This window comes from Trachemys scripta, chromosome 3 (assembly GCF_013100865.1).
Source record: "Trachemys scripta elegans isolate TJP31775 chromosome 3, CAS_Tse_1.0, whole genome shotgun sequence".
NCBI lineage: Eukaryota > Metazoa > Chordata > Testudines > Emydidae > Trachemys > Trachemys scripta.
This window is the reverse complement of record NC_048300.1, coordinates 97,991,226-98,003,716: the sequence shown is the minus strand read 5'-3', so window position 1 is coordinate 98,003,716 and position 12,491 is coordinate 97,991,226. Positions and strand designations below refer to the sequence as shown.

Here is a 12,491-nt window from a genome sequence, read left to right as displayed (position 1 = left end):
GAGTCTGGTGGCACCTTAAAGACTAACAGATTTATTTGGGCATAAGCTTTCGTGAGTAAAAACCTCACTTCTTCGGATGCATCCGAAGAAGTGAGGTTTTTACTCACGAAAGCTTATGCCCAAATAAATCTGTTAGTCTTTAAGGTGCCACCAGACTCTTTGTTGTTTTTGTAGATACAGACTAACACGGCTACCCCCTGATAATAGATATGATAGGCAGTGCTGGCTGTGTGACACTTTAGAAGGTTTAATGTCTTCCTTTATATGTAGTTCTGCCAGTACTGGATTTATGATAGTGGCAGTTCTACCCAAGGGTTTGCATGTACATGTGTGCTGCTCTTCTCTGTGTGAATTCCTTCTGAATTGATTGCCTAAAAGCAGACAACTGCAGGCTTCTTTGGCATGGGAGATGGGAGGAATCCTTCAAAAGTCAGAATTCTCTTCTGAGGCCAGAAGAAAGTCCCTCTTGAGGCTATTCTCCTCTATTTCTTAATTGTCTCTTTTTGGTGGCAGCTTTTTTTTTTTCTTTGGGGGAGAAAAGCACATAATCAATGTGTATTCTTCCCTGTGAGAAATGCGAAGCCCTTGCTGCAGTGGAGGCTAGTGAACGTTGAATCTGACATACAAGTGCACTCACAGGCAATTTACAGCAGTAGTAAGTAGGTAAATATAATAATGTATCTGATTCAAAACAGAGCAAGTAGTCTGCCCTAAGGAGCCTCCACTGCCTTGCTAACCACTGTGGGCCCTCCTTAGTAGTGATCAAATAGAGATGTCCTGGCTGATGTCTGTCTGGCATGATGCTGTTCTAGTTGGTTGCAATTGACACTCATGGGTTATTCCAATTGAAAGAGCTTTCCATGGCATTTGAGTTCTCATGTGGAGCACTCATAACCCTCAGAGGTCAGGAGTTAGAGGGTGGCAGATGGAGAGTGACAAAATAAAGCCACAATGGCGAAATAGCCTGGGATATCGTCCTCTGGGGATTTTCACTCTTAAAACTTTATTACAGTCTCTGTTTTATGGGAAAGTCTTATTGAGTTTGCTAGGAATGAAACCAATAGCTTTTTATAGAAATTTAGTGGAGTTCTATAGAAATTCTCTAAAACCCTATAGAATTTTTACAGGAGAAGAAAAATATTTATTAAATTATATGCAGTTATTACAGAGAAACCTATAGAAAGATTATAATTTTGTATTAAATTGTATAGGACTCTTCCATAATGGATTTCAACTATTAAACTATATTATTGTTTAATATGGTTTTGTATACCTTTAACAAGCTATTTAGGGAAGCCTGACGTACATCTTTTTATCCACAGTGGCTAATAAAATAACTTCTGTGCATTAGTTCTTATTACCAAATAACTGCAATATTCTGGGGTTCCAGTTTCTTAAGAACAGAAAAGAGTGAGATTTTACCTTTTACTTAAAAGTTCATTCTGTTTGTTCTGCTTAAACCACAGGCTGGGAATAAGGAGATTTCTCCAATCAGTCATATTTTTACCATTAGTGGAGGGCGGGCGCTGAAGACCTTTTTCAGAGGAAAATATTGTAGCTCTGCATGTAACATTGTAGAAACATTTATATAAATAAACAAGCAAAATCTAAACAAAAACATGAGTGGCAGTAATTATAGTGGCACAGTCTGTGCTACTGCAGTCTGAATTGAGGGTCTTATGGTGTTTCTATTCTGAAAAAGCCATTTCAAACATGACTGCTACAGGATACTGTTGTGTAGTTTAGGCTCAGAATTTCACTCTGTAATTCAGGTGTCTGGTCGAAAAGGGACCAGGGCAGCGCCGGTCAGCAGGATCGGGCTGTTAAAAGTCCTGTTGGCACGGGGCTGGCAGGCTCCCTACCCTGCTCCGCACAGCTCCTAGAAGTGTCCAGCATGTCCCTCTGCCTCCTAGGCACAGGGTAGCCAGTGGGGCTCCACGCGCTGTCCCCGCCCCGAGTGCCGGCTCTGCAGCTCCCAGTGGCCAGGAACTGTGGCCAATAGGAGCTGCAGGCGCGGGCAGTGCATAGAGTCCCCTGGTCCCTCCACCTAGGAGCTGGACATGCCGGCCGCTTCCGGGAGCCACCTGAGGTAAGTGCAGCCCATACCCCGAACCTCCTCCTGCACCCCACCTCCCAGCCTTGAGCTCCCAAACTCCCACCCAGAGCCGGCACCTTCTCTTGCACCCTAGCCTTAGCCCCCTCCTGCACCCAAACTCGCTCCCAGAGCCCACATCCATCACCCCCTTGTGCACCCTAGCCCCCTGCCCCAGCCCTGAGCCCCCTCCTGCACCCAAACTCCCTCCCAGAGCTGGGACCCCGGCTAGAGCCCCCTGGTCCCTCCACCTAGGAGCTGGACATGCTGGTCGCTTCCAGGAGCCACCTGAGGTAAGTGCTGCCCAGAGCCCACACCCTGAGCCCCCTCCTGCACCCAAATTCCCTCCCAGAGCCCACATCCACCACCCCTTTCTGCACCCTAGCCCCCTGCTCCAGCCCTGAGCCCCCTCCTGCACCCAAACTCCCTCCCAGAGCCGGGACCCCGGCTAGAGCCCCCTGGTCCCTCCACCTAGGAGCTGGACATGCTGGTCGCTTCCGGGAGCCACCTGAGGTAAGTGCCGCCCAGAGCCCACACCCTGAGTCCCCTCCTGCACCCAAACTCCCTCCCAGAGCTCACATCCATCACTGCCTTCTGCACCCTAACCCCCTGTCCCAGCCCTGAGCCCCTTCCCACACCCAGAATCCCTCCCGGAGCCCACAACCCTAACCCCAACTCCCTGCCCTAGCCTGCTACCTCCTTTCTCCACCCCAAAGCCCTCCTCTCCAGCCCCACCCCAGAGCTCGCACCCCCAGCTGTATCCCTCACCCTCTCTGCGCCCCAGCCCAAAGCCCCCTCCTGCACCCCCAGTCCTGAGCCCCCTCCCACACCCAAACTTTCTCCCGGAGCCCACGCCCCAACTCCCTGCCCTAGCTCGCTACCTCCTTACTGCACTCCAAACTCCTCATCTCCAGCCTTACCCCAGAGCTCACACCCCCAGCTTGGAGTGCCATCCTGCACCCCAAACCTCTCGGCCCCAGCCCAGAGCCCCTTCCTGCACCCCAAACCCTTCATCTCCGGCCGCAACCAGAGTCCTCACCCTCTCCTGTACCCCAATCCTCTGCCCCAGCCCAGTGAAAGTGAGTGAGGGAGGGTGGGGGAGAGTGAGCGATTGGGGGGGGGGGAGCTCGGAGAAGGGGTGGGGAAGGAGGTGGCTTTAAACCATGTGATCGTTGTAAGTGGCCCATGCCCATCAGCGATCCACACGTTAGCTGTTTACGGCGTCTAGAAGGACACATAAGCGACAAGTGTCGCATATGTAAGTTGTTCAAACCCAGAACAAAAAAGGAAAGAGACATCTGTCTCAGGGCACTCTAGATGGAGTCGGCGCTGACCCCTGCACCAGAGCAGAGGTCCAGCTCAGCCCCGAGCACTGCAACATCAGTACAGAGCGCCCCGCCAGTGCTGTCTATGAGCCAGCACTGATTCCCCCTCCCCCCCAAGAGGTCCACAAGGGGAAGATCAAACTTGTTTAACAGAACAAGGAGTAATGGTCTCAAGTTGCAGTGTGTGAGGTTTAGGTTGGATACTAGGAAAAACTTTTTCACTAGGAGGGTGGTGAAGCATTGGAATGGGTTACCTAGGGAGGTGGTGGAATCTCCTTCTTTAGAGGTTTTTAAGGTCAGGTTTGACAAAGCCCTGGCTGGGATGATTTAGTTGGGAATTGGTCCTGCTTTGAGCAGGGGGTTGGACTAGATGACCTCCTGAGGTCCCTTCCAACCCTGAGGTCCCTTCCAACCCTGATATTCTATGATTCTATGACCCAGGGTATGTGGTCCCCGGAGCAGATGACGTTACACATAAATATCAAAGAACTCAGAGCGGTCTGCTTGGTATGCGGAGTCTTCCTACCTCACCTGTCAGGCAAGGTGGTGAGAGTCCTGACAGACAACATGACCTCAGTGTTCTACATCAATGGGGGAGCATGTACGTCAACTCTCTGCCAAGAGGCACTCCGTTTCTGGGACTTATGCACCAGCCACAAAATCCATCTGTAAGCTTGTCACCTCCCTGGTGTCAAGAACAGGCTAGTGGATCACCTCAGCAGGGACTTCTCTTCTCACCACAAGTGGTTGCTACACCCGGAGGTAGCCTGCATGATCTTCCAGAGGTGTGGAACTCCCCTTGTAGACCTGTTCGCCACCAGGCTAAACTGGAAATGCCACCGATTTTGTTCATGGCAAGGGCTTGGCAAGGACTCCATCTCTGATGTCTTTTTCCTGTCATGGTCAGGGAACCTGATGTACATGTTCTCTCCGATTTTTCTCTTCAGCAGAGTCCTAGCAAAGATCAAGAGGGACAAGGCACAGGTTAACATGATTGCCCCGGTGTGGCCTTGCCAGCGCTGGTTTGGCATTCTCGTGAACCTGGTAGTGGACTCTCTGGCCCCTGCCCAACCAACCAAACCTGCTGTCACAGGACCACGGTCGGCTCCTGTACCCCAACCTCATGTCCCTCCACTTCGCTGCGTGGCTTAACCCAGAGGAGAAGACCTGCTCAGATGAGGTCCAACAGGTCCTCCTGGGAAGCAGGAAGCCCTCAACCAGACTGACTTACCTGGCCAAGTGGACGAGGTTTTCCTGCTGGGCGTCCGAGCATGGCATCTCTCCCTTGCACTCTTCCATACAGTCTTTACCGGCTTCATCTAAGGAACCAGGAGCTGGCACACTTCCAAATCTACATGTTCACGGCACATTATTCCATCACTCAGCAGGCCAGAGACGATGCTGGGTTTGGCAGAGCTGTGTTGCAATCTATATGTCCTTGAACTCCTACTCACCTCCAGGGGTACTGCTTGGGAGTCACTTAATATGGAATGGACATGAGAAAGCACTCGAAGAAGAAAAGATGGTTACCTTTTCCATAACTGCTGTTCTTTGAGATGTATTGCTCATGTCCATTCCACATTCTGCCCTCCTTCCCCACTGTCGGAGTTTCCAGCAAGAAGGAACTGAGGGTGGGGGGATCCGGTGGCACCCCTTGTACCATGCCATATGGGCACCACTCTAGAGGGTGCCAGAGCCAGTCCCCTATGGATACTGCTATGGGAAGAACTTCTGGCACTGTTGCACGTGACAAGTACACACACCTAATATGGAATGGACATGAGCAACAGAACTTGAAGAACACCAGTTACAGAAAAGAGAAGTCTTTTCTTTTATATTTCCAGTACAGATAAATGGCTCTTCTTATGTCCATCGGTTACCTTCCACCATCCACCCTGCCCACACCCGCCATCTGTGCCAGGGGCTTGCTGATGTCTGTAGTAGGGGAGCCCCTGTTCTGATTGTCTTCATAAACTCTGTTGAGGCAGGTCCCTGCTCTTGTGGAAACTCATACACCATACACTTTGTGTTTATTTATGTAGCAACTGGTAGTATTTGTTTCTGTCTAACCAGAGAAGGTCAACAATAGGAAGACAAGTTAATTAATAAAGCTTATTCACTGAACTGTGCTGTCAGTAGAATGGGCATCATAGATGCATCATGTCAACAGGAACGCAAACACCACAAATTCATAGTGCCTTGTTCAACATAACATGGCATTTTTCAAATACAAGAAACAAAACCGTTTTGAAAGAAACATAATTTTTGACCTTCTAAGCGTACAGAATAACCAGTATCCCTTTTAAATGAAATCAAGGCTGAAATTTTGCATTGAGGTTCTAAATGTCCGAAAATAAATATTCTTGTCGTAAAATTAGAAATCAGTTTGGCAACCCTGGATTTGCAACTTAGGTGAGGAAGAGGTAAGATTGGAAATGGAGATATGGCTAGGTCTGTGAAATACATAGTTCAATGTCAACCCCACTCTATTAGCTCTGAACATCTTACCCAGTCTCCTATTCTTACAAGATCAACCCTTTGCAAATGTCTGCATGTATGAACTTGAAGGATCAGAACCACAGAAGGTTGTTGGAATTTGATGACGTTGCTGCCTAATTCAGGTTCCAGTACTGCAGTGCATGTTCTTTCCCGTAATACCCCTTTCATAAGGTTTGTTCTCCGCTTGATGAGAAATATAATATGATCTAGCTCTTCAAAGCAGAACAAGTATCATTGTCCCTATTTTACATGGGTGACAGTGAGGCACAGAATAGCAAAGTGATTTTCCCCAAAGCCACACGGCAGTTCAGTGGCAGTGCCAGGTAGAGTTACTGTGCCATGTTCATTGGCACAGGGAGTAATTTACTTGCCTTGCCCTATGAAGGAACAGATATATAAATGTTTTTGCAGTCCATGATTTCTGCCTCCCCCAAATATTTCATTTTTCAGCTGTTCATCTGATTTATTTGAAGGAGTATAATTATAAGTTTCACAGCATCCCAACTGAACATCAACACTCAGTGCATTCCCAAATGTCTGTTGTATGCGTAGCAGCCTTTTTTAGCTGCACCACCCACTTGGTGGTGTGTTTAAAAGCCCACTGGGGAAGGACGGCCTGTGTTGAAGAGAGTTTGAAAGAATTAAACCTTTAAGGGATTTCATACTTGCTGAACTTGTTCCCCCTGAAAAAGGAAGTTTTTGTTTGTATCTGTACCAGGTTTCTGTAATGATCTTTGTTGATTGATATCGTTGAGATTTGCAGGGCATCCCAGGGCTCTTTCTTTCATTTACATTTGTCTATTTATACATTCATACACTGATGTTACAAAACAGTCGCCGATCACACTGGAGCTTCTTTCAATGTCAGTCAGTGCTGTTGCATTTTAGTTTAATGAAGGCTGGGATGTGCTTGGTTTGATGTACTACAGTAATATCTTTTGGGGCAGATGTGAGATCAGTGAATATACTCCATTTCATTTGGAGGGTTGGGAAATGAGGAACTTTTACTTTAATTGTTTCCCCCCCCCCCCAGTGATAGTATCTACTGCAGAGTATAAATGCCCTCTCATGTATACTGTGCCATATATAGCAAAAGCTAGTGTACAGTAATTGAACTGGAAAAAGATTTTTAGTGATTGCTGTAGTAGAGTCAGTAAAATTAGGTCCAATTTGCAGAAATACACTGTGAATGTTTCTAACTAGACTATATAGCCTAAAGCACTGTAGGGTGAGTGGATCTCATTGGATACGTACGTGAAATTCCTGCTGTATTTTATTTTAAAGAGCTAAGGGGCAAGTGAGTGTGACAAAGCTCGAGATTACATACTTTTTGCCTGTGAAGATTTGGGAGTGCATTTGTAAATGTTGTATAGTGCAGGAAAAAGAGGGTAGTGGTAGTCACCTTAAATGACATCTGAAGAGGTCGGGGACTTCATTTCTGCAGCCACATATAGACAGGTGTCAGGTGGGGGAGATTTTCAAAGGCATAAAGGACAGTGAGGAACCTAACTGCTATTTTTATTATTTATTATTAATAGCAATGTCAATGGGAGTTGAGTTCTTTGCTCCCTTTGGCTCTTTTGAAAGTGCCAGCCAGAAAGGTCAAGTCACCTGCTTTGGGGGATGCTGGTCTGAAGGCTTTAGGCATAGAATTAGGATTAGGATTCAGGAGATTTAGTTCCCACATTGGCTTGCTGTGTGGTCTTGAACAACCCAATTAATATCTATAACTCACATTTCCCCAGTTGTAAAATAGGGATAATGATAGTTACCTATATGTTTTGAGGATTAATGGTGGTAAAGTGCTATACAATTACAAAGTACTATTAAGGCCAATCGGTGGTGGAAACAGAGCTCCTAGCACTGTAGTCAGTTGTCTAGACAGCCTGGGCTTGAGTTACTTCCTCCTTTAGCAACTTTTTGAAATTTCACAAGTACAAATTTCATGCAAATATGGCTCTTTTCTGTAAACATCCAGATAGTGGGAAAATTTCTATTTAGTAGAAAATGTTGCAAAATAGCTCCAATGTTGTAATCTTGATAACTGGCAAATTTCATTGGGGGGGAAGGCGGGCACTCATAACAAATATATCCCTTCTGCTCTAGTTACAGAACTAACATGCCTGAGTTTTTCTCTTTGTTTTTCCAGGACATCCAGGCTGAGATTGATGCCCACAATGACATCTTCAAGAGCATTGATGGAAACAGACAGAAAATGGTAAAAGCCTTGGGAAACTCCGAGGAAGCGGCACTGCTTCAGCACCGACTTGATGACATGAACCAGCGCTGGAATGACCTGAAAGCAAAGTCAGCTGGCATCAGGTTAGTAACAGAAGCATCAAAGTAAGAATGGAACAATGTCTCACTTTCATTGCTATTCTAAAATATTGCTGTACGGTAAAAGAGAGAATTCAGTTCTCTTTCTTAAAAGACTTTTGGGCTCAGATATAAGAACTCTGGGCACTTGCTAACCATGGAGGTTTAACTACTTAAGTAACTCTCTTTAGTGGTGTACAAACTGGCAGGTTACAACTGCACATGCTATTAAGGTCTGCTGAAAGTGGGCCCGGTTCTCCTCTCTGTGTTGCAAATCAGCAGCTCTCTGTAAGTTGCATCTGGTGTGAGGAGAATCTATATTTTTAACTGAAGTTAGTACTTTTATAGGGTTCATATCCTGGATATGTGGATTTATATTTTTGTGTGTGAGTTGTGGAAGATCTTTGCAGATGATGGTTTATGAAAAATTGTTTAAAAGTGAGTGGATAGGCAAAAGGAGTGTTTATTTTATTTTGAACCTAATAACAAAAAAAACCCACTGCCTTTTCAAATGTTCACAGAGTCATAGATTCCCAGGCCAGAAGGGACCATTGTGATCATGTAATCGGACCTCCTATATAATATAGGCCATAGAACTTCCCCACAATAATTTCCAAAGTATATCTTTTAGAACGTCCAATCCAGTGTTGTACAATGGTCTCCATTAAAGTCTTTAAAATATTGTTTATAGGAAGATAATATCTTATAGTTGTTGTAGGGAGTAAACTGAATCCCGTATTAAAGTTAATTAGTTGTAAATGCCTTTACAGCAGTTTTAATAGCTGTTACTTTGCTATTGATTAAAGCAAACTATACTGTGTTCTATTCCAGTAACGTTAAGTATCCGTATTAATTCTCCAAAGGCCAGAAAATTCAATCAAGACTTGAATTTTGGCACAACAGTTTGAATTATAAACTAAGGGTAGAAATGACTGAGTCATTTAATTTTAGACTCCACTTAACCATATCACTGAACTGCCGCACAGACAAGCCAAAGGGGCAGCCTCTGCTCAGCCCACAACCAGAATAGCATATTTTGAAATTGGAGGGCTCCAGCAGAGTTTGGAAGGGAGCTTGCAGAGACTGACCTGCTCTATGATTAGTTGAGGCAAGTCTCTTTAAACTTGGACTTCCGTGAGCTTCCCTCACCAAATAAATTAATAAAACCAAAAGAGGGAGATTAAAATATGTTTGTATGTTACAGTTTAATCAACAGCTGAAGAGTCCCAGCAATAACAGCTGAGTTATTTGACCTTTACTGGGGATTAATGATCATTTGGGAGAAAATTAATGGTCCAAATTGCCCTCGAGCTTTTTACCCCAGTCAGTCATTAATTCCCAGACAAGAGGCTATGCACAAAACTGTGATTGCTATTATAAAAGGAAGATTTGTGGAAATACTCTTTTTTTATATAAAACTATTTTTTAATTTCTATGTATACATGGAACATGCTGTCCACAGAACATCATTAATGTTAGCAGTGTGGGTGTGATTATTGTTGACATCCACTGTGCTGATGAACAGTGTGTCGCTCTGAATATGAACTACAACTAAAAAACAGTCTGGGAAGAGTTTGCTGACAAACTGGAGTAACAGTTTAATCTTTTCTGATATCCATTGAAACTGAAATGTTTGTGATTCTGCCCATTCAGCCCCATGCTTCTCTTATAGTTTTATTGTCTAAATCCAGGAATAAAATAATAATGAAAAAATCTGAGAGACAGAAATGATAAATATTGTTAGTGTGAAGATTGTGTTTCTATAATTGTTTGCCTTTAATGCTTCTGTTTTCTTGTTGTGCCTGGATTGAGAGGTGAACTATAAGTGAAATGTAGGATAAGTTGGGAAGAACCACAAATCATATTTTATAGGCTAGTATTGATGTTTGAAAAGTCTGATTTTGCTGTGATTTTGTGTTCAGTTTTTGGATTAGGATTATTCCATTTCTTTTACAGAATAAAATTTCCAATCATGCGCAGTTTCATATCTGGGCTTTAGTTCTTGTTGAAATAGGCACTCCAAGTATAATTCACCCTATGCAAATGGCTAGCACAAGACCTCATGCACCACTTAAATCCAATTTAAACCCTTAACATCAAGCTGAAGTGAGATTCAGATGGTACATCAAGCCTAGTGCTAGCCCTGTTTACAGGAGTCGATTTTATCCAGAATGATTAGTTTCCTTGCTTGTTGCCATGCGTAAAGGTGCTATAGTTTGAAAAGGCTGCCAGCATTTAGAGATGTACTTTCAGATACAATCCAAAATCTACTTCAAAATTTACATTCTGGCAATTGTGACCTCACCCACAATCTCAGATACCTGGATTTGCATCTCTCTTCTTGCTAATACCAGAGGAATTTTAGAGTTGACCACACCTATTTCACTTTCACTCTGGATTCTCTGCTGTCTACAACACAAACGGCAGCAGCTCAGCATTTTCCTGTCTTGTACATTAGAGGCCTGTCTTTTAAAGCAAAATTTTGGGGCATCAGTGATTGGTGTTTTTTCCCCTTCTGCCCTTTTCATGTAGGGGACAAAAGGTTATTTGTGGGGTGAGAGGAGGAAGTGTGGGAGAGGAAGAGTGATTCCCTGAATGAGACCACCCACTGAACTTCTTTCCTCCATTTGTTTCATTGTCCCCTAGCGTGATGGAGTTATCAAAACAGCTGAAGCCAAAAGGCCAAGAGGTGGTCCATCTGTGAAGAGAACCTCTCAGGGTCCATAGAAAGGGAGTTCTGTCACAGTTGCTCTCAGCCTGCAATCTCACTCTGCCAGGTGAAGGGACTCTGTGTCTGGCTTGCTTTTTGGAGCCTCTGCCTTCCTCCCTTCCAGCCAAGAATCCAATAGGGACATCTCCAGACAGGATATCCGCCTAGTTCAGTGCTTGGGATCCAGCAGGGACATCCTTCCTCACCAACATGTGATGCTTTTGGAATAAATCCCTCAGTGACTGCTGCCCCCTACCCCTAAATCCCTTGACCCAGTCCGCTTCAAATGGCCTCCTTAGGGAAGTTCTCTTGTATGAATCCAGTGTCCAGGGGCACAGAGAGTCAAAGTTTTCCTTGCAGACTAAGTTCACAAAGGAAGCACTATCTAGGGTGGGACCAGTCTCCAAACGGGGACAAAAATCTTTTCTCCATGAGGCACAAAAGAAAAGCAAAAAGTCCCCAAAACTCAAGATGCCTTCCAGACCCACATAGTTTCCCCCTAGTTCTAGCTCTTCCCCTACTGGATGCCTGTGTCTCAAATACAGATGAGGTGACAAAATGGATTCACTGAACCTTGTGACTGAAACCCAAATCTGACACTGTTTCTCGCCCCCCCCCCCCCATTTCTGCTTAGCACATACCCTGAGCAGAATTCCATCAAAAGCCTAATTGTTCCTTTGTAGATTTGAGCAGGTGTCCACTCATCTGCGGCAGTTATATATCACACTTCTATAAGGAATAATATTGAAAATAAAAGTAGGAATGTTGGGTTAAAATAAACAATGATGCTCACATTAAGTGTGCATTTCTTTTATATCTCTTTACAATGTTTCTGGTGAGATACTTCCTCGTTTTCATTACTAAGCAGAAGGTACTTTTGTATTACTTAACTGGCTTTTTCTGAGCATCAGGATTCCACCAGACTTTGAAACGGTATGCTGGTAATGTTCTGCTACTGTTGTTAATCTAGCACACAAGTGGACACTCATTAATGGTAAATTATAGTGAATTTAATCTAGTATTGTATACCACAAAATTCACATTAATACCAAATGAGTTCATTTATGATTAATGTTATTGCAGGGAATGTTAAATTAACAGTGGACCACTGTTAAAGTTTCCTTTAGTTATCTGACTAGTGATATATTTTTTCCTCTCAAAGTTCCAATTCATTTTGCATATGGAAAGTCTGCTAAATCACTGGAACAGAATTGTAAAACCTCAGGCAATACCAGCTTTTAGAGGTGAGAGCAACTTAGATGGATAGTGGGGTTGTTGTTGTTTTTAAATCTAATTGTTGGTTGTCCTAAAAATCTCCACAGATGTCTCATTTCAGTACACGTAAATCAATTGGGGTTAGAGATATTTCTTTTATTTATAAAAAGGCCAGTCTGTTGGTTCAACAGCAAAGCAGTGAACTCAAAGCATGGTGGTCTTTCCTAAAAGGTGCAAAAGAGAGCAATAACACATGCAGTAGAAAGCATAATACAATTTCCATCTACTGTAAGGAGGGCTGGTGCAATGCAGTGATTAAGGGGAAGGCAGAGTG

General features: G+C 44.3%; 1 protein-coding gene across 1 annotated transcript in view; it reads left to right on the top strand.

Moving 5' to 3' along the window:
* Positions 1-12,491, top strand: part of UTRN (utrophin) — a 501,770-nt gene that overhangs the window by 296,483 nt on the left and 192,796 nt on the right. Inside the window, exon 52 of the mRNA XM_034766878.1 lies at positions 8,066-8,238. Coding sequence (XP_034622769.1) covers positions 8,066-8,238 — 173 coding nt within the window. The remainder of the gene's footprint in view (positions 1-8,065; positions 8,239-12,491) is intronic.